Source organism: Penaeus chinensis, chromosome 2 (genome assembly GCF_019202785.1).
Source record: "Penaeus chinensis breed Huanghai No. 1 chromosome 2, ASM1920278v2, whole genome shotgun sequence".
Taxonomy (NCBI): Eukaryota; Metazoa; Arthropoda; class Malacostraca; order Decapoda; family Penaeidae; genus Penaeus; species Penaeus chinensis.
This window is the reverse complement of record NC_061820.1, coordinates 42765316-42788240: the sequence shown is the minus strand read 5'-3', so window position 1 is coordinate 42788240 and position 22925 is coordinate 42765316. Positions and strand designations below refer to the sequence as shown.

At 38.1% G+C, this 22925-nt stretch overlaps 3 protein-coding genes across 8 annotated transcripts in view; 2 read left to right on the top strand and 1 right to left on the bottom strand.

Moving 5' to 3' along the window:
- Positions 1-2055, bottom strand: part of LOC125035894 (transcription initiation factor TFIID subunit 4-like) — a 39870-nt gene extending 37815 nt beyond the window's left edge. For 3 of the 5 annotated variants that reach the window (XM_047628214.1, XM_047628227.1, XM_047628234.1), the window contains exon 1: positions 306-2053. In XM_047628214.1, coding sequence (XP_047484170.1) covers positions 306-1118 — 813 coding nt within the window. In that variant the 5' untranslated portion in view covers positions 1119-2053. Of the gene's footprint in view, positions 1-305 lie in introns of all 5 variants that reach the window. The other 2 variants (XM_047628221.1, XM_047628207.1) reach the window with 2 other exon arrangements.
- Positions 2056-7044: 4989 nt separating this feature from the next.
- On the top strand, positions 7045-13386 carry LOC125035930. 2 transcript variants are annotated; one of them, XM_047628244.1, is made up of 8 exons: positions 7045-7765; positions 9519-9645; positions 9992-10097; positions 10767-10912; positions 11155-11664; positions 12221-12416; positions 12743-12928; positions 13247-13386. In XM_047628244.1, the coding sequence occupies exons 2-7, from the start codon at positions 9565-9567 to the stop codon at positions 12925-12927; spliced, it is 1224 nt and encodes a 407-aa protein (XP_047484200.1). In that variant the 5' UTR covers positions 7045-7765; positions 9519-9564; the 3' UTR covers position 12928; positions 13247-13386. The 2 variants fall into 2 exon arrangements, with proteins under 2 accessions (XP_047484200.1, XP_047484208.1); XM_047628252.1 differs by lacking the exon at positions 7045-7765 and adding an exon at positions 8374-9041.
- LOC125035003 (thyroid adenoma-associated protein homolog) lies at positions 12931-22091 on the top strand. Its single transcript, XM_047627051.1, has 10 exons — positions 12931-12957; positions 13247-13419; positions 14414-15470; positions 15690-15809; positions 16408-16558; positions 16766-16986; positions 17221-17433; positions 17793-17960; positions 18889-19049; positions 19515-22091. Exons 1-10 carry the CDS (start codon positions 12931-12933, stop codon positions 21535-21537), a joined length of 4314 nt encoding a protein of 1437 aa, XP_047483007.1. The 3' UTR covers positions 21538-22091.
- The last annotated feature ends 834 nt before the right edge of the window (positions 22092-22925 follow it).

The following is a 22925-nucleotide window of genomic DNA, read 5'->3' as shown; positions in this document are numbered from 1 at the left end:
ATGCCATCTTGAAGCTTTCTCTTCCCTAGCTTCAATTATTAAGTGTTCCTCTTAACAGAGATTACTCATATCACTCATTCTATATTCAGACTTGGCAAGTTATTGTGTCAATAAACAAAACTACTCATATTTCTCATGACTGTCAATTTAAGGAGCAATATTAGGGTTAATTCAGTGACAATTGCAGGACTGCGGAAACACCTCCTTCGAGGTGAATCTGCCGAGGGAGCAGAGCCGCACGGGAGGCGGTCTGCCCCCCCCCCCCGTCTCCTATGCCGCAGGGAGGACCTCCCCGGCCAACTTACCCCGGGCTGTCCTGGACGCATCCCTGGGAGGACCTGCGCAGGGCTGAGGATCATCCTGGGAGCGAGCGTGGTCGTGCCCTGCGTGGTCTTGATGGCCTGGTTCGGCCGCATGTTGAGGATCTGCATGCCCTGGGGGATGGGCACTGTGCCGGGGGTGCCGGTCGAGGGCACAGCGGTCACTGTGCCGGGCTTGGACATGATGACAGCGGGCTGCCCCGCGGCTCCAGCCGTGGTCACCACCTTGGTCAGTCCCTTGAGAGCTGGCTGGGCCTGCAGGCTGGCCTGCGGGGAGCCTGTGTGGGCCCCCCCGGACACACCCCCGTTCACCACCACCTGCGTGCCCTGGGCGCCACCTGTCATGGGCGTGGGGCCCACCCCATACACCGGCTTCACGCCCGCAGCTCCGTTGTTGAGGGCGTTGAGGGGGAGGCGGGGACCACCCTGCAGGGCGGCGCCAGCACCACAGTCCCCTTTCAGCGCCCCAGACGGGACCCCCGCGCCCTGCAGGACCTGTGGCGACGCAGCAGCGACACTCACGCCAGCAGGAGCCACAGCCTTGCCTGCTAACACTGCTGAGCCTCCGCTGACCGCCGGGACCCCTCGACACCCTACTTTACCACCGTTTGTTTTAGCTTGCACAGTCCCGGTCACGCCCACACTCACGCCCACCTCGGCACTAACATCTACTGCTTGATTTGATGCGGTTTTTGCTGGCGCGGTCAAAGGTGTCTCAAGTGATCCAACAATGTCAGCGACAGCACTGTGGTCCACGTCTGCACTCGACACCTGGTCCAGGCTGTTACTGGTCGCCATCTTAGCCGTCCCAGCTTCACCCCGACACTGAGCTGCGCATGCGCCGCCGCCCGTGACGTCACGCCGCCCCCCGCCCGCCCCCCGCGCCGCGCCAAATTCAAACGCCGCCGAGTGACGCTCGCCGCCCTGCCCCCCAGCCGGGCCCCGGGGCGTGTTGGGGCTGCAGGGGAATGCGGGGTCATGATGCGAGGCGATCACAGGGTCACCCTCTCAGCCCCGCACGGCCCATGACCCTCCCGCTCAGGACGCAGCCGTCCGTCTTTTGGCCACGCGCCCGTCCTTGAGTACGAATCTCACTGCCCGTCAATCAGTGAGATAAGAGCGCCGCCACCTTTGACTACGGTGTTTGGCGCCAGACTTTACCCGGGAAGAAGTCCGTAGGGAGATCAACTTGAGAAAAATTATCGCTTAATGAGGTGGCGCGGAGAGTGGGTTTTCGCAATCGTCTGCGCCAATTTTCTCCAGAAAGACGATACGCCCATGATGTATCACACCCGCAAGGCCTTGAAATGGTGCGGAGTTCAGACATATTTCCCCCAGCAAACGATATTGAAAGCAAACACACCAGAGAAGACTTCCAAAGCACGAAATATAAAACAAGAGAAGAAAAGAACGAGTGAGGCAAGAAAAGTAGGTATCGCAAGTGGGTCAATATAGGTAATTGATTTTTCCCCCCTTCCGTCCTCCATCCGCCGTCGCCGCCGCTTGCGCCTCAGAACGAAGGACACTCGCCAAGATTCAGCTTCTTCCTCGCTCGCCGACGCCTGCACGCCCCTGCGTCGACGTCATCCTGAACGCAGTGCGTCGGGAGGACTGAAGTCAACAGGTCCACGGCGACGACTGCTGGCCATGACATCACGACACCGCGTTTTCTCATCTTGCGTCGTGGCCTCTCGACTTCCAGCGCGCGTGCACACCTGGCCGCGCCGCCGACAGGGAAGCCAACGTTCTCCTCGAATGCTCTGCGAAGTGGAGGGGGAATAATCGGATGAATTTCGCTATTATAGTCCCCTGTCTGTCTGTTTCTGTTCCCCGTCTCTCTTTCTCTCTCTCTCTCTCTCTCTCTCTCTCTCTCTTTTAAGCATATACACAGATAGATGGTTAAATTGATAGAAAGACTGATGTGTGTGTACATATATATAGATAGATAGATATACATACACACACACACACATATGTGTGTATATATATATATATGTATATATGTATATATGTATATATATACATATATATAAACACACATGTAGACATATGCATATATGTATATATATATATATATATATATATATTTTTTTTTTTTTATACATACACACACACACATATATACATATATATACATATATGTATATATACATATATACATATAAGTGTGTGTGTGTGTATGTGTGTTTGTGTGTATGTGTGTATACACATATGAATGTATATATAGATATTTATATATATATATATATATATATGTGTGTGTGTGTGTGTGTGTGTGTGTACACATATGAATATTATATATATATACATATATGTGCGTATGTGTGTTTATACACACACACACACACATATGTATATGTATATTCATATGTGTACACACACACACATATATATATCTTTATAAATCTCTCTCTATATATATATTCATGTGTATACACACATACACACAAACAAACATATATACATATATATATGCATATATGTACACACATGTATATATTTATATATACATATACATGTGTGTATGCGTCTATATACATATATATGTATACATATACATATTCATACGTGTATACATATATTTGTTTATATGTATATATATGCAAATGTAGACACACATGCATATCTATTATATATGTATGTATATTCACATATCTAAAGTTATGTATACATAAATATGCATATACATATGCGTGTATATACATATACATACTTCCACATGCGTATATAAACATGTGGAAGTATGTGTGTGTGTGTGTGTATAAACATATATGCATACAAATGTACATAAGTATATATATATAAATATATATACATATATATATATTTATATATATATATATATATATATGCACTTATCCATGCAATAGTTCTTAAATCCCAAAGCTTCCTTTCGACCGGACGGTGAAATGAAGACTAATTTCGAAATAGTTGACTCATCTTTGTATCCAGTTCGGTGCATTGTATTTTTAGCAGTTTCTATTTCTCAATATTTGCGGCCACCTCTGTTTCTTTATGTATATGTCACTCCGTGCAGTATCTATCTATCTGTTTATATAGATGTTCTTATTCATCAAGTAAACTATATACATGGATACACATGGATACACATACACTCACACACACACACACTCACACACACACACACACACACACACACACACACACACACATATATATATATACATATACATATATATATACATACATAAATATACATATACATACATATATATCCATAGGTACATAAATAGATAACTAGATTGACAAATAGATATAGATAGATAGTTAGGTAGGTAGATGCGTGTGTGAGTGTGTGTATTCAAGTGTACAGATGCACACACACACACACACACACACACACACACACACACACACACACACACACACACACACACACACACAAAATATATATATATATATATATATATATATATATATGCATATTTGTGTCATACTTTGCATGTGCATGCAGAAAGCCCCATCGCCTCCCGCGAGCCAGCGCGAGAAGGCCTCACCCAGGAGGAAACAGAAGGGAAATAAACCCAAAATAGCCGAGCTGGACAGGTGTAGGTCAACGCTGGTGATAGGCTGATGAAGCCGCTGGACCGATGTAATATTGTGAAGTCCAGTCGGTGTAAGGAAATATTTAGGATGTAGGAATATTTCATGGATATTATTTTCGGAAAACATTTATATTTTTGGGGGGAGGGTGGGGAAAGTAACATGAGGATAATGTAAGGATATATTCAGAATGAGGAAATATTGAATGGATATTTTTTTCGGAAAACAAAAATAAGGGATGTGGGTTTTGTCTTCATGGGTATTTTTGAGATATTTTAGCATTCTATTGGTGAACATGGGGATACAGACACAAATAAAACATGAGAAATTTAAAGCGAAACAGGGAGGGAAGACGAAAGGAGGAATAAATGATTGCCAGATCAAGGCAAAGATGGATTTGACAGATTAGTGATGATAACTGTCAGTTTGGTGGCGATTTTCCCTTGAAATGTTCGTTGAATATGTTCCAGTCAGCCAATCATCGCCAAAGAAAATGTGTGCTTGTCTATTTGTATATGTGTGTGTTTGTGTGTGTGCAGCTATAGTGATAGTAATCATAGGCGACTAAAAACCCGAGAAAAGAATCGAAACAAATCATAAAAATGAATATGGAAAATCGACTCCACAGTGAAACATTCAATATCCTTATGCGCCTACAACGAACCTTAATCTATGTTGAAAAGGATCATATCAAATGCATAGAAGGAAAAAAATACGTTTTGATTTTAAACGTAGCTAAAATGAAATTGAAAGGTGACTTGAAATGATCAGAGTCTGAGTCGAAAATATGAAGTACTTGTTCGAAACGTTAAAAAACAACAACTTGGGAGATTGGATTAGCAAAGCGAGATTAACGTTTAAGTCGACAGGATTAAACTCGAGCTTTTTGTACCCCACGAAGACAATTTTTTTTAAAATAATACAGTAAACGGTATAAAACGGGAAGTACGAGGATGAAATCAACCTGAATGCCGGTAATTGAGTTAAAAAGCAAATTTACGCATGAACTTACAAAAATATACGCTTAAAATTAAAACATACTTACACGAGGACTAAGATGTCTGTATATAAGGGATCCTCAGACACACACACACACACACACACACACACACACACACACACACACACACACACGCAAACGCACACGCACACGCACACGCATACACACACACACACACACACATATGTGTGTGTGTGTGTACAATCATACACACACACGCGCGCACATACACACACATATGCGTGTGTGCGCGCATAAGTCTACCGATAGCGCTAGCAATCTTTCCTGTGGAACACGTGAGGCACCTATCTTTAACCTCTGATAATTCCTCGACGCCGTTCAAACGAACCAATCAACGCATGCTGCCAACGTCACTTCAAGGATACGCCAATCAGCATGTTTATTGGACAATGCTTAACCTGTGACACCAATGGTATGCCAACCCCAACCCACACAGTTCTGTTACGCACCCACAAGCAGTCCTTGCACGAGCAGATAATGGGATACTTAAAGGTAGCATTATGAATCCTACATATACGCAGTCATGTTATTAGGTGGGAGTACCAGAGCCGCGGTGTCACATGTGTATATTTATATGTCTACATTCGCCGAGACACAAACATATACAAACATACGCACGTGCGCATACACACATGTACGCAAGCACGCACATGCACGCAAACGGAAGCACACACGCACGCGCGCGCATAAACATGCACACACATACACACACGCACACGCAAACGCGCGCGCACACACACACACACACATACACACACACACACACACACACATATATATATATCTTTCTGTTTCTGTCTATGGCAATGTATCTGTCTGTCTGGCTGTCTCTCTATCTGTCTTTCTTTCTTTCTCTCTCTCTCTCCCTCTCTCTCTCTCTCTCTCTCTCTCTCTCTCTCTCTCTCTCTCTCTCTCTCTCTCTCTCTCTCTCTCTCTCTCTCTCTCTCTCTTTATATGTATATATATATATATATATATATATATATATATTGTGTGTGTGTGTGTGTGTGTGTGTGTGTGTGTGTGTGTGTGTGTGTGTGTGTGTGTGTGTGTGTGTGCACTTTTACTGTACAACCGGAAGTCTGCCGAGACCCTCATTAACTATCAACTGATATGCAAGACCAACAAAGTACAGAAAATCACGTCTTTACCGTTGTTTCTGGTTGGAATTTGCACCACAGCGGAAATGTTGTATGGCTGAATTTCCATAATACTTGTTTGTTTGAAAATAGGGCAAAAATAATACTGAAGTAGTATCCAACAATATTTTGTTACAAAGTGTCGGGACATTATCGTGCCTGAATATTTCTATAATTATTTTCCACACACACACACATACACACATATATAATTGTGTGTGTGTGTGTGTGTGTGTGTGTGTGTGTGTGTGTGTGTGTGTGTGTGTGTGTGTGTGTGTGTGTGTGCGTGCGTAAGTATAAATCTATACTTCTCGAATTCGATTAAACTGTAATGCTCACTTATGAATTGTGCTTAAAAAATGCAAATAAGCAGTGTGACAATATTTCTTTTTTGATCATGAAACACTTGCACGATACCAGCACTACCTTTTGGAAATTCATTCACTCTGAAAAACGCTAAAATATAGGTCTGACTTACTACTTTGTATATTAAAAAAGAAAAAATCTCTCTCTCTCTCACACACACACACACACACACACACACACACACACACACACACACACACACACACACACACACACACACACACACACACACACACACACACAATATATATATATATATATATATGTATGTATATATTTTATAGATATATGTATATATATTATATATATGTGTATAAATATTATATATATTACATATATATATATATATATATATATATATATATATATATATATATATATAATGGATCTTGGAGACAGTAGCACCTCAGACTAGGAAAAGAATATCGGGCAACCATTCCATGAAGTCTGAGATATTTTTCAATCCCATTATCAGCTCGTATGCCAAGCATTTCTGGCATTGCTCAAATAACGATGATGAATGCAAACAAAAACACCGTCCCATTGCCTGGTGTTTGCCTCATGTATTCCATTCACACTCAATCTGGTGAACTAGTGATACCCAGTTCATCTAACGGCGCTCTGAAGTTGTACAAGAGTGACCACTAACACACTGCCTGAACTTGAAAGGCCTTTGAAAGTGGTTGCGAGTGACGCCCGAGGATTAGCTTCCTTGAACGTGCCATGAACACGATCTAAACGAGAGAGTATTTGCAACTGCTTTTTCAATCGTTACCTTTTTCATCCTTGTGGATAGAGAAGAGAAGTTTGCAACATGTGTGTTTTTTTTTTTTTTTTTTTAAGAAAAATTCGCTGTTTTCCCATTTCAGTTTTTTTTCTCTTTATTTTTTCTCTCTCCCGTTCCTTTGTTAGTATTTTTACATAGCTTCCTTTGTTCGGAAATATTTTCCTGCTGCACCCTTACTGTACCCTAGTTGCAAAAAGTACTTACAACACAGTCCCTTTGTACAAACAATAACAAAACGCCGGTACATCTAATGTCATTTTTAAATAATAACAAAAAAAAAAAAAAAGGAAAAAATCTGAATATTGATTTTACGGGACCCCATTGGTACCTTTTTTTTACCTTCCTTAAAACTGCAGAAGCCTTTTCACGTTATAAGCATTTCCCCTTTAACCAAATAGCCAAATCCTCCATCATAATGAGAATAAAAGGCTAAGAATATTTAATGAGGAAATGAAAGGGCAAAAAAACCGTCTTGTTCCTCATTTCTTGTGTCATAAGCGACGTAAACAATAACAAGAACATGTGCGTTTGAGGTGGAACTTCAGGCCGATTGTTTTGCTGGAAAAAAGTACAAATATGTCCCATGTTTTCATGAACTGATGGGTTTCTATTGCTAATTATTGAGCAGCGAGGGTGTCGTTATGTTTGTGTTTTACCTGGATATGGTGTGGTTTAGATTTGTCTCTGATTATGCTATTTTTTAGTGACGTGTTCTTCCAAAAGTCAAAAAGGACTTTAGGTTCTGTTTTGATGAATATTTAATAGGATTTAGAGTTCCTTGTTTAAATTTGAGATTGTAAACATGCTCTCACTTCATAATGATGGAATGTATGTGCATATACATACCGTAGTTAAGGAGAGTTTGATGTTTTATGGAAAAATAAGGAGTCACTCTGCTGAATCAGAATGAGAAAGCAACTTCTCTGTGTTTTTCGAAGCTTGATTTGGGAGAAGAATCAATAGATATTTGAGTCAGAGCTGGAACAGGAGTAATATTTGTCTATATGATTGATGTTTAGTACTAATATAGTTTAACTCTTACTTTACTATGTTTATTCATCCACAACACATGTTATTATTATGCAACAATAAACAAAAACACATTTGGGTCATCTGAAAATACCCCCCCCCCCCCCCCCCCCCCCCCCCGATTCACATGACTGATTCTGACAAGAAGTTCTTCAACCGATTCAAAGGACACGTTTACATTCCTTTTCGTCTTTGATAGCACCATTCAGTAAATGGGGTGTGGTTGGGCTATGGAATGTTGCCACTCTTATCAGGATGTTATATCACATCAATGACTACAGGGTATTACACAGTCTCTAAGGCCTTAGTTGGATATACAGGGTGGTAAAGATTCACTGAATTTGGTGGATCTAAAATGTGTCTTCACTCAAGCATTGAAGTACACTAGAAAAGGCATAAGTTTCAGATGAAGATAAGGGGAAACGTTTATGCTCACACCATCCGAAGACTAGTTTATCAGGAAAGCTTTTTGAAATCATACTTATTATACTTATATTCACTTACAATACCCTATATAATCCTGTATGTAATAAACATGGGAATCAGTTATATGTGATTATGTTGCTTTAAGTTATTCTGTGTTATTTAGCAAATCTATGTAATGCTAACTTTGAGCCTTATGTTTTGTATTTGGAAATAAATGTTGGGGAAAGAGTGTTCATGGAAGTCTGTATGGGGAGATAGCTCAGTTAAGTACTCTGTGGCAAAGATTTGTCACATGAAGGCAATATGTTTAAAAAATTGGTTAATGTAACAAGTTTATTTGAAAGAGGAGATATCTTGAAATCAGATTGATTTCATCATCAAGTCTGAAGGTATGTGGAAGAGGAGATTATTTAAGAATGCAAATAGAGGAACACAGTGCAACAGATTGAAAAAATGGGACCTGCATCCAACCTGATTGTCCTACTTTACATGTCTTTGCTTCATCCATGCAAGATTCTGGCTTATCTGTCCTGTGGTACCTGTCTTTCCCTTTCTTCTTTTTGTTGCTCTGGTATTCCTCAATGCCATGTAAGGTACATTAGTATACTCTTCCTCTTCAGACCAGCAGTAGGTATCAAATGGACTTTCAGAATTGCCATTTCCTCTTTCAGATGAACTTGTTTAACAAATAATATGCACTTATTCATAGATTATATATTGATCATATGTGTACATGACAAAGATTAGATACTCTTCAATCAGATCATTCTCTTCAGATTATGTTTTTCCTCATTAATTTTTTATTTTTGTCTCATACAGTTTATTTTGGATTTGTGTGATGTGTAATATCTCATTACTACCAACAGAATTACAATGCAGTAAAAGAGAAAGCAGAATATTATCATACCAACAATGGACACCATTTTACAAGAAGCAGTACCAAAACTTTTTGGTGAAGATGTAAATCAGAAAGTAGTTAGAAGAATCAGTAAGGTTAGTAGGATCTTTTCTTAACTTTTGACTGACATAAATTTGCATGTAAATGAAGGTTTGTTACATTTTTACAATTTAAGAGAATTAGGAGGAAATATGACAAAAACAAGAAAGTTATAAACATAATTCTTTATTTGCTTATAAAAGTTGGTTGGTAAAATAATCCCTCAAATTTTTTTTTTTCTATATCAGATATAAAATATCTGATAATGTTTTTTATCTGTTTCCTACTTTGTATTCACAGTATTTTTAAAATTGATAGGTTATTTGATCAAGGTTGATGATTATATATATATATATGATACATATAGTATCTTTTTTTATTACAATATTTAATTTTTTCAAGGATCTGGAGAATCTAAAGGCCTCTGATCAAGAACTGCTGGTGGAAAAAATCAGCAACAAGTTCAGAAAGTTGTTGATTGATGATCCTGTTAAAGCACTTGTTACTGGTAGGTGTTTTAATCTCAATGTGGCTCATTGTTGTATGTTTCTCAGAGTTCATAATGGTTAATATCTATCTGCATGTTTGTCAGTATATATGTATATATAGATACATACATACATACATACATACATACATACATACATACATACATACATACATACATACATACATACATACATACATACATACATACATACACACAAATGCATGCACACTTATACATACACACAAATACACACACACACACACACACACACACACACACACACACACACACACACACACACACACACACACACACACACACACACACACACACACACACACACACACACACACACACACACACACACACACACACACACACACACACACACACACACACACACACACACACACACACACACACACACACACACACACACACACACACACACACACACACACACACACACACACACACACACACACACACAACACTCCTCTCACACTCACACTCACACTCACACTCACTCTCACTCTCACTCTCACTCTCACTCTCACTCTCACTCTCACTCTCTCACTCTCTCACTCTCTCACTCTCTCACTCTCTCACACACACACAGAATAACAATTATTATTATTTTAGTTTTCACTGATGATATCTAATTGCTCATTTTTTTCTTCCCTTTAGCAACTTTGCTGACAGATGGAAACCACATTCTCAGGAGAGCTCTATCTCAGTGTGTAGAAGAGGTTCTTAAAGTTTGCTGTAACAAGATTGATTCCCTTCATGTTGCAGAATCAAGAAAACAGTCAGAATTTCACATTGCTGTAAAGGTATTTATATTAAGATTTCTTTTAAGTAAATTGGAAGATCATATATTCCAGATTTTCACAATAACCAGTCAGAAATGTAGATTTGTGTCAGTCTCCCGTTACAGAATTGTGTATCATGTTATATAGGCATATATACAAAATAGAAAAATATTTTTTGTATGTATTAAACTTTTTATTTTGTTGTTTTTATGTTTGTGATTTATTTTTGTTATTTCATTAATTTTGCCATTCTCTTTCCCCAGGCAGTATATGGCATTGTTCAGTATGTTCTTCCTCTGGAAACTGGAGTAGTCAAGGACCTTGCATTACAACACCAGCTGAAAACAGTTTGTTTGTCGCTTCTAAGAGCAGTTGTAAGCAACAAGTTACCATCTGACTGCAGCTTGATTGTATCAACTTCCTTATGCATTACCTCAGCTCTGCTTTGTACAGGGAATATGGAAATTAATTTCTTAAAGCTGATAAATGGTGTAATCCAAGCACAGACTTGGAAAGGAAACTCTGGAGACAGTGATTGGTCTTGTCCTGATATAGAAATAGAGGAAGTGGCAGAATTCTGTAGAGAGATAGCACCGTCTTTCCCTGTTGTTTTGATGTTTCATGGACTATTCAACTCAAATGCTGCTTGGTTATATTCATCTAAGGAGAGAGGAAGTGGCAGTGAAACCAACATTCCATTTCTCTACAAAGTACATCCAGTTATCATGAAGATGTGTAGATCTGCAGCAAGCTACACATTTCAGGCATTTCAGGTAAGTTATGACAGATGTGTTGTTTAATCTAGTTGGCTTCCGTGATGTTCATGCCAAGTTATAAATGAGAATGATAAAAAAAAAAAGGTTTATGTACTTAACCATCAATATTTAGTATTAATAGCATTAAATGTTTTCAGCAGAAGCATGTGTAATTCATGGTCCTGTTGGATGTGTATATAATGCTCCATATCTTTTCTTTATGGCCTAACTGAATGGCAATGTTAAGTGTTAAGGAAAGACATGGAAAAATAACAATTATTCCACTTTAATGGCCAAAATGTGAGTGTTTAACAAAAGCTGATTTCAGATATCAATATCCTTGGTCCTCTAGTTTAAGCATGAGATAATGATATCAGAGACAGAAGAATTATAAGATATAAATCACATTACATTATTTGAGGCAAAAGAAAAAAATAATAAAGAAGAATAGAGAGATTAAAAAACAACAACATAGAGGAGACCAGTATAATTACAATAACCATGGGACTGATTTACTGCAGTCCTAGTATATGCAGTACAGATAGAAGATGGATCATAAATTCTAAATCCACAGGTGCTTCACATGTGGCTTATGTGTGTGAGGAAGTATGGTAACATGTTCAAGGAAGTACAACATGATAAGGGGAAAAAAACAGGATGTAGTCTCGAGCAGCAACATCCAGCTTCCTGGTCAGTTTTCATGCTCCACGCTGATAATAGCAATACTGTATTCCATCTTTTGAATTCTAACTGGGAAAATCCAGCTAAAGGTGAGTAGAAGTGAAGGTTAATGAGGTAAATGTTTGGAACTATTATTACGATCAGTGTTTGACTGTTTAAAACATTTTCAGTTTGTTTTTCATTATCTTCAGTATGCATCTAAGGGAACTGTCTTGTGTTTGGGTGGGTGGGTGAGTGGGTGGGAGTCAATATTGAGGTATGGCTGGCTTTAAGTAACTATACATATACAGAATATTAAGGCCCACAAAATGTCCCTTCATCTTGTGTTGTTGATGCTTTGGTGATTGGTAAATTATCCATATGCTAGTGCCAGTAACTTATTCAACTTTGTATATTATCATTGATATTTTTACAGGTGTGAGTGATGTTGTATACACATGCATGTCAGAGTTATTAGAGCTGCATGATGACAGACAGCCTGGTCAGGCCAAAGTACTAGCCGGCAACATGTTAGAAGCTCTTGTCGGTTCTGCTGCATGGACATCAAAGAGCACCTACCCACCTCTAGGCCCTGGCCATCTCTTTTGTAGGGGCACATGAGGTATGTTTGACTGTGACAGAGAGTCCTCAGTATGAATAGAAGTATATTCCTCACAAAGAAAACTGATCAAAGTTAAACAAAGTTGAATTTTTAGGGGTAATCTTGATTAAGCTCTTAAGATATAGTTTTGATATGTTCAAAGGTTTTCAACATTTGGTATAATTTATGTTTTTTTTTTTTCTATCAAATGTTCTATTTAATAAGACTTATAAGCCTGTCAGTTATATGAATGGATGAGTCAGGTGCTCATTGATGATACAAAACCTATCTGTGTTTATTTGATTTATATATATTACAGAGGATTTTTTCCCACTTCAGGCCCTACAGCAGCATCCAGTATTACCAACTGGTCTAACAGAGTCCCTTAAGGTGAACCATCTGGCATCAGCTGGTACTAATGTATACAAGATAGTGCTTAGCCAGTTATCTGTCCATGCTTGGCGTCAGCATTTCCTCCATATTATTTGTGATGGTTTACACAGCCAAGAAAGGTAATCTCCGTCCAAGACTCATGATTGATCTAAATGCATAATATCCTTCTGAAGTAAAATGTTCTGTGATGACAATGATTTGAACAGATTTATGTCAGTCCAGCTGGCCAAAGAAGTTCATGTTATCTATTAACACTGTAGTGCATTCATGAATAGAAATATAAACCCAACTATTGAATGAACAAAATCAAAATAATGAGATGTGTAAAAATCTACCCTTTGAGTTGAGTATTTGGTCACATAATTTTATTTGGGCATTAATAGCCATAATGTTTATATGTCTTGTTTGAATAAAAAATGTGAAGGAAGTGTTTGTCAAATCAGGATTTAATATGTTTTTATTTTTGAGTATTGTTTAAAAATGACAAAAAAAAAAATTGTTTTACTTTGCAAGGTAAAACTTATACACTAGCCTTATTTTTCCTTTTTCTTTTTTACTTATTTCAGATTGTTGCATGTAAGCATGCACTGTTGTTTGCAGACATGCACACCCAGTGGCTCCACAAAGCCTTAGTCACCAAGGACTCAGTTACTTGGTTTACTTAGCCTTATCAAATTACCTCATTCCTAGAATTTTGGGAAGAAATTATCTTATTTTTGTCATTATTACATCATTACAATAATAATAATTACAATAATGATTGCAATAATTATATTAATAGTAGAGGTAAAGATGAAACTTTTTTTTCCAAATATCAAGGAATGCGGTAAACAGTTGAAATCAGTTAAGATTAGACTGACCCTTTGGTGGTTATGTGTTTGTAAAGCCATCTGTGTAAATATACTTATTAAGCCTAAACTCATGATTATTTCATTCAGAATATGAATGAGGTATTTGCTAAAAAATAATTTAATTTTGTCCAAAAACAGTTATTTTTAAACATAATTTTAGTACAATGTTACTAGGTTAAATTCTAACCTGTATAAGCTGGCTCTTCCTGTATATAAAATAATCATTACTGTGTATTACCACATGTAAATCTTATATTTCCAGGATGATCCAACAGCATGTTCTCACACTGTGGCTTCCACCCACTCTCCGTCAATATGGCAGTGTATATCAAGAGCTGATAGCCTTGTGCCAGGATTGCTCTTCAGGCTGGCTTGCACGCATGGCTGTCTTGAGAGTTGCTCGTAGTCTTGGTGTTTTGGACTTGCGAGATAATTCAGATGTAGAAATGGAGAGAAATGAGAGGCAAGAGGGAAGTGGAGGAGGTACTGAAATGACAACAGAGTCTGTTATGGGCTGCGTTGAATCTGCTCTCTGTTGTATAGATGAGGTGGTAAGGGGAGAAGCACTTGCTTTCCTGTGCTGTACTCAGAAGGGATCCCAGCCAGTTTCTTCTAGAGAAAGTGAACTGTTGAGAGAGTTCTTTAAATGGAATATGAATATTGATTCGGCCCCATTCCGACAAAGTATCATCAAATGCTACAAAGCTCTTGTGGTTAGACTTCGAGACACTTGTCATGCTGAGCTGAAGAAATCAGGTTACAAAGCTAGAGACTCAGAAGGTCCATCAAGAGCCGCACTGCTTGAGAAGTTGCCAGTGCTGAAGGTGAACTGTGAATTTTTGATATGGCTTGTACATTTCCTCCATGATAACCTTACACCTGAAGGAAATTACCAAAGAAGAATCCTGTCTCTGCAGTTGTACAGAGAAACCCTTTTAGCATTTTATGAGAGAACAAAGTCAGGTAAATATTCCATAAATGCAAGTTATGCAACTGCTTGTGGGTTCATCAATTCTGTTAGCGCAGATGGAGTCATTCATAAGGTTGTGGATTTCACTCTACCCTGGACACAAGAAATATTACTTACACTATGTATGGATGAAATGAATGACATACGAGAAGAAGCTGAATGGACTCTAAGAATTTTGGAGTATTCAAAAAATTCTCTGTGTTATTCGGATGCCCATTTGTGGTTGATGAGGGGACTGTCTATGTGCGATTCTCCAAAAGCAAGTTCTGCCGAAAGTGGAGCTACTCTTGTAAAGGTTGTCACGTCGGCTTGTCATGCAAGTGGTCACAATATCACCACTATGCTAAAGTTAAGTGTTGTGTGATGAATTGAATATAATCCCAAATATTTATATTTTAGAAAATATGCTATAATTGTTTATATTGTTGATAACCCACTTGTCCTTTGAGAAGTGATGATTTTTGCTAATCAGTTCATATTGGTTCTACTTGTATTACATCTATCATTTCATAGTCACTTAGGTTGAAAGTCATTTGAAATTTGCTTAATTTCCCCCATGTTCTTGCAGGCTAAGGATTGTCAAAGCTTACTGGCTTTCCTGTTTTGCCGTGTAGAAGAGCAGTTTGAAGCTGCACAGGAAAACCTTCTACTAGCTTCACAGAGGGGTCCAATCCATGGATCTTTAATGGTAAGAGCATCAGATGTACCCTTCTATTGATGTCATTTTTCATCTTTTTATAATAGCTACAGATTATTGATGTAAGTTCAGGAGTATTAACATAAACAAACTTGAACAAACAAAACTTACTCTGACAATATATATATATATATATATATATATATATATATATATATATATATGTGTGTGTGTGTGTGTGTGTGTGTGTGTAAGTATGTATGTATTTATATATTTATATTTATTTATGATTATTATCATTATCATTATTTTTTAGAAAATGGACAGATATTTTCCTAGAAAGTTCTTTATGATAGGAAAAAATTCCCTTTAATCACTGAACACTGTAGTACCTCAAACAATATTACTATAGATAGTAGTATATCATGAGTCAGAAAATGAAATTTAGAATCAGGGTGAATCTTTGTTATATGTACAACTGGAGGGCAGTTTCATTCTGTCTATTCTGGCTATTGGAATAATGCCAAACAAAACATCTCTATACTTCAGAAGAATATAGGCCAATTACTTTCCTGTATGTTTCTCCTCTGCTGTATGTAAAGCAATTAATTACTTTTCAGTATGCTGATCATGGTTGTTACTTTGGCAGGCTTTGGGCTATTGCTTATGCAGAGATGTATTTACTACAACAATGCTAAAGGACGAGGTGCTGGAATTCATGACAAACCTAACAGACTTGTTAATTAATCTAACTGAATACATGCTCTCCAAACTGGCATGTGCATCCCCAAATGGATCAGGTATGTTCTTGTTGTTGCTGTTTTTGTTTTTGTTGTTTTTGGACTGGTAATAAATACTTGTGAATGGAATATGATTTTTATATATATATATATATATATATATTTGCTGAAGCAGCAAATTTGTCACCTTAGGAAATATATCCTTAATTGTCAGTCTCCATTCATTCAGAAGAGAGGAGACATTTAGAAAATTACATCTTATTGCAGCTTTTGCACCTTCTTTTGCTGAGATGGGAGAATCAATAGAAATGATTATAAAGGAATGTGAAAGCAAAGGTGTTGAAGGGAACCTGTACAGTGATGAGCACCTGCAGCACCAAGAAAATATGGATGTAACAGTAGAAGAGGAAGAGGAGGTGGATATAGAAGATAATGCTATCTCTGGGAACCATCAGTTGATTCTTGCATGTTGTTGGCAAACCATGAAGGTCTGTTTTCTTTAAAACAAAGGTTATGAATCATTGTTAAGCTCTATGAAGAATACATATAAAGCAGATATGATTATATTATCAGTAAGGTCAAAATTACAGGAAAACTTTATATTTTCACTTACTTAAATACTGAATGATGTTGATGAAATGCTAAAGTGAGTTGTTGTGCAGATAATGATTTAATATAGATTTTGAAGGACGGAAGTAAAGAGGATGTTACTCACATTACAGGCCTGTTGTGTTGTAACAAGTATGAGTGTCACACATTGGATAGGACACCTAAATGAAAGTCTTGTGGAGAAATTGCTTCATGGTGTTGTTGTAAGGGTTCTCACAGGTACCAGACACAAGGGGGCCATGGAGGCTGCCAGAGCTTCTTATGGTCAGCTCTGTTCTGTTCTCCTCGGCAGCAGCAACAACCTTGGTCATCTCATATACAAGCAGGTGTGTTTTGAGAGATTCCTTTTTCCGAGGTAGTAGAGAAAAGAGTTGTTTGAGTATTGTAGTATTGTGTATATATAATGAAGAGTCTCTTTAGTTCCTGTTCCATTCATAGTTGATTTTATGTACGGATGGCAGAACAAGAGATTAACGATGGACTTTGCAAGGGGTTTATTCATATTTTTGTACGCATTTTTAATTTCATCTTTAGTTTAGTTATTATTCTTAATTTTACCATTTCTGTAAGTAGTAAAAAATATTCTATGTTATTTTGCCACTTCAGATAAACTCATGTTTCAGCTGCTGTATTAGTTATTGTTGTATTAGTCTTCAAACCTAGACCCCTCTATTCCTATGCACAGGTGAATGAAGTCCTTGATCACATAGAATCGGGAGCTCAAACTTCAGTGACTCGTCGTGCGGCAGGAATTGCAATGATGATGCAGGTTGCCTGTGGGGCAGCACCTCGCACTAATGTTGATCTCATTAATACGACAGTTTTGAGGCTAATCAACATCAGCCAGGCAGAGGTTCGTTAACAGAAATTATCCGTAAAGTACAGTTTCTAGAAAAATAAAAGATATATATGGGCAAATAACTTCATAGTTTTAAATGCTTGTGGTCTTTACCATTACCAGCTACATATGATAATTTGTTGCCAAAGGTATATTTGTTGTTTGTGATGCATGGAAAGAGAGAAAAGTGTGGGAACAAGTGGATGAGGTGGAGAACAGTGATATTTAATTTCATTGCCATCCTATTCCTTTAAGACTTTAGACAGACTTGCCATTTGACAATATAGCAACCCACAGACATAGCAGTATAGCTGTGTCTACACAAAGGGCAGTGCCATTGCCCCTTATGTGCAACAAAATGTGGGATGAACATAGGGTGGTGGACAAAACATAAAAATGCCCTTGCCTGGTCTGCCATCTGGACACAAAATAAATGTGCCCCATTGTGGCTAAAACCTGCAGTCCAGGCATTACTGCCTAAGAACTGTGTGAACCTCAATTTACTTACATTTACCTTTCTGTCAGAGTAAATGATTTTTGTCAAAGGAAACATATTTATCTTAATTGAAAGTAGTTGTATCAGTAAAATCAGGTCTCTGCAAGTAATAGAATAGGTTATCTTGACATTCAGAACAAATCATGTACTTAATACAGTATATGTAAAGAGTAATATTTTTCACTGTATTATGACATGGTAAATTGTTATGGTAAAGTTTTGGATTTTTCGTTTGAGAAAGAACCAAAATAAATGTCTAAGTGAATCCAATTTTCATGGATCTCAGTTTTCATGTATTGCAGTTAAATTTTGCAAAGTCAGAGGCTATGTTTGTGAGTTTAGCTGTAAGGCACAAACATTGTAATTGGCTATAAAAATGCCCAACTTCTCCATAGTCTAAGAAGTATGTCATTATTCAGATTTTTTTTTCCTCTAAAATTTGTACAGTATGAAGAACAAAACACAGTAGATGCATCTCCAGTTCTGGCACTTCACATGCTGCAGTCTCTGGTGTTGCATGCTCCCTTAGCACACCATCTGCTTCTCCACCTCCCTGCCATAACCAGTACCTGTCTGCAGGCCTTCACCAACCACTCATGGGCACTAAGGTAAGGGTCCTTGCGTCTTCTGCTTGTGTCAGATATGAATACCAGAAAATTAGATTCAGGGATTCTAACTTATTACATCTACCCAATCAAAAGTATAGAAAGTATAGAAGAAAATGAGGTGGGAAGGGGGGTATCACATCTGTTTTTCATAACTGCTGGGTCCTGATGGGGGTTAGAATCAGGAAAATGCCTTGAGGTGTGTACAATAGTATAAAGAAAAAAATGCCATTGGTGAAAGTTGAAAAACTGCTGAGTTGTTGGCTAGGAGTCACAGCTGTCTAGCAGAGGCCAAGGATATTAAAACCCTAGTATTGGCTCAAAATAACAAACCATGTTTTCTTTTATCTAGATTTATGATACAAAAAAAATTAGTGAAAATACAGTACACTGTTCATATAAAGTATGATTGACAGATTCATTGTATTTTATTTCTTCTTCTTTCCTCTGTTTTTCTTTTTTTTACAGGAATGCTGCTCTGCAACTGTATGGGGCTGTAGTGCCACGAATGGTTGGCCAGAAGAAGGTTCGAGATGATTCATCTGTACTGAATAGTCTGACAGCACCAGAGTTCCTAGCCAGACATCCATCCCTGGCTCAATCCCTCCTGAAGATGCTCATGGGACCAGGAGTTATGAAAGAAGAGTCATACCAAAATAAGGAGAGTACTTCAGAATCTGAGATTACAGAGAAAAGGAGCCCCTGTAAGGATGCCAATGACCCTGGGGACAGTATGTCTATTAAGGTGTCCTCTAGCTTAGTACCAGTGCTCAGCTTGTTAGCAAGATTGTCACCAGGTACAGGATTACAGCAGAATGCTGAGGTTAATGACATACTCCAGCATTACCGTACTGAGACAACAAGACTTTTAGAATCACCCATACACACTGTGCGTAGATTAGCCTCTCTGGCTGTTGTTGCCCTTACTCCATCAGAAGATGTGTTACAACTTGTTCATAGACATGTTGAACTTCTGGAAGGACATGGTAAAATAACTAATAATGAAACTCATGGAAGTCTTTTGACATTAATGAATATCTTGACGAGCTACCCAGACATCCAAAATAATACCACAGTAAAAGGAAAGATAACTACAGTATTGTTAAGCCTGATTAACTCAGAAAATAGATGTTATGTTAACACTGTCCTTGCAGTGAGAATTTGCCAGTTGCTTAAAACAAATGTTAATTTTGAGAAATCTGTGGCACTTCACGACACTCATCCAGGAGCAGCAGAGTACTTTCAGCTCCTGAGCAAAATGAAAATGAAAGAAGTAACTGGTAATGAAATGAGAAAATGTTTAATATCTTGGATATCAGATCATGATATGGAAGAAATCTGTTATGATTATGTACAGGAACACATAGGACAATATAAGAATAGCCCATGGTTGAAAGATATTGAAAAGCTCCTGTGGGAAAAGCTGGAGCATCATACCACAGTACAGTGGGGTCCAGTTTTAAACACTCTTCATACAATCATCAAAGAACAAGGATTTGTAACCCACACACCATCTAAAGATAGCTTAAAGAGTATTTTGCACTTGCTCAAGGGATACCATGGTGTTAAAGTAGCAGCTCAAACACTCAGGGTTGTGTCATATCTTTTTAAATGTATAAGCTGCAATCAGTGGCCAAACACAGAGATCAGAACAGAGATATTAAGTGCTTTCTCATCATTAGTCAGTAAATATGCAGCACCAACCTCTACTGAAGATTACCGGTTGGCGGCAAGTGATGCTTTGAGGGTTGCCCTGAGAACATTGTTATTTTGTGAGCCTAAGTTGCACCCTCTCTACTGTGGACAACTAGTCTATGCCTGTGTTGAGCTTCTGCAAGATGAAGATTCCACCATCAGGGATTCTGCTTGTCACATAGTGGAGTCTCTGAGGCATAACATGAATCAGAATCTGGAAAGGGGTTCCACAGAAACAAATGATTTACCTCCAGAAACCATTCATTTACTTCATCCAAATATCTCTTTAAGGGAATATTTTGGGCTCTTAGCCTCATGGAGTGCCAGTAGGAGGGACTTGGCTTTTCTAAGGATGTTATGGAGAATAGCTAGTAATCAACAGCTAAGCCCTGCTGAATCTATCAAGGATGAAGAAAGTACTGTAAAACCCAAGTCATATCTTTTTCAGTCACATACCATGAATTTATATAAAGAGCCAAAAAACGTCAGTATTATCACATCTGAATTGTTGTTGAAAGCTCTGAAGGACCACAAAGGCTCACTGCAATATGAAGAATGTGTGTGGCTTACAGAGGAGTGTGAGCAGCTTAACAGATGGGGGCAGATTCTTCACAATCAGCTGTCCAGCAATCCAGCACTAGCTTTACAGAAAGAGTTGCTTGTTGCAGTTAGCACATACATACTTGCTTATGAGACCTTATTACAGATAAGTACAATTTTAAATGTTCATATAGATCTTGCTTTTCCAATATCATGGAATTCTAGCAAGTTTTGCACTGTAGATTTCAAGAATTGATATTGAAAAATACTGTAAATTATTTTGAAGAGTAAATTATGAATTGGGTTGAAACAAATATAATTTTTCATTACCAAACCTCATTCCATTTCCAGTTTGATCAAGGATGGAAAAGTCTTTCCATTCTGGTTTTATTCTTTCCCTTTTGTGCTTGTAATTGTATGATTCACAGTGTGAATCACACTATTTCATTTTCATAACTAACAGTAGCAAATATGATGAATACCTCTTCAGTTCATGCAACCTAGTGATAGGTATTAGTAGCTTTTCTGGTAGCCTCTACACCTATCCTAATTATCTCCATTATGCCTTATATAGTACATTATCTAATATCATATTAACAATTTATAGTTGTCTAACATCTTGTATTGTGATAATTCCCTAACTCATTGGCCCCTAGTATGATTGGTCTCATTATACTAGTACTGTGGCAAAAAGAGTAAAAATGAGTTATCAGTTAGGAAAAGTGGACAGAAGAAGGGATGAAGAAGAGAAGGAAAAGGGAAAGAGAAGAAAAGACCAAGCAAAATGAGTCGAGGTGAGGCTTGAGGTCCAAGGCAGGACTGATCCCCTACCTTGGGCCTCAATCTCCACCTCCCAAGCCCCCCCCCCCCCCCCACTGCAACAACAAGCAAGGGATTGGGGGGATTTAAGGAGTTTATCAAATAGTTAATGTGTTAAACCTTTTTAAACCATTGCTAACTAGAATGGTTAACGGTTAGAAGAAATGAATGGGCTAGACATCAAAGGTCATATAGCACTACGGTAAATTATTGTGGCAAAAAGGGAGGGAATGAGTTAACGATCAGGATAAGATGTGTTAGATGTCAAAGGTTGTAGAACACTGTAGGAGAGAATATTAGTGAAAAGGATGTAGAGGGGTATTGCTGACTAGGAAATGTAATATCCACTGAAGTGCTGTTTGGTGAGGTGTTAACAAATAGGACTCCACAAGTGCCACCTAGTCATATGTGACCACCTGCTTACCCGTTGCTAGGTTTACAGGAGAAATATTTATTTTTCAATTAGTAGCGATGCCATTATCATAGTATCAGTGCTTATTATTTTGGTTATTACTAGTAACATTATAAGATATAAAACTGTTTATAAAAATAAAGGAAACGGGCTAACATGAGATAGCTAGTACTAAGTGACTCCTTTGTCACAAAGCATTTGCAAAGCCATCAAAGTGTAAATACATACTTAACTATTGTGACCATACATATATGCTAACCTGATATTAATAGGTGAATATCTTCCAAGTGCTCAATCTTAAAATAATTAAGAATTTAGTAGTTCAGCTTTTAATATTATACAGAACACCTCTAATTAGAAATTTGATTCCCTTAATAATATATGCATAGTAACACAAACACTATTTACTTATT

What these genes read in the sequence shown, in the direction of transcription:
- LOC125035930 (XM_047628244.1), top strand. Translation starts at nt 9,565, where the DNA reads ATGGACACCATTTTACAAGAAGCAGTACCAAAACTTTTTGGTGAAGAT. An exon ending in ACACATTTCAGGCATTTCAG is followed by an intron (nt 11,665 to 12,220) that starts GTAAGTTATGAC and finishes CTAAATCCACAG; the next exon opens with GTGCTTCACATGTGGCTTAT. An exon ending in CTGGGAAAATCCAGCTAAAG is followed by an intron (nt 12,417 to 12,742) that starts GTGAGTAGAAGT and finishes ATATTTTTACAG; the next exon opens with GTGTGAGTGATGTTGTATAC.
- LOC125035003 (XM_047627051.1), top strand. Translation starts at nt 12,931, where the DNA reads ATGTTTGACTGTGACAGAGAGTCCTCA. An exon ending in GGTTTACACAGCCAAGAAAG is followed by an intron (nt 13,420 to 14,413) that starts GTAATCTCCGTC and finishes TTATATTTCCAG; the next exon opens with GATGATCCAACAGCATGTTC. An exon ending in GTTGTTGGCAAACCATGAAG is followed by an intron (nt 16,987 to 17,220) that starts GTCTGTTTTCTT and finishes CTCACATTACAG; the next exon opens with GCCTGTTGTGTTGTAACAAG.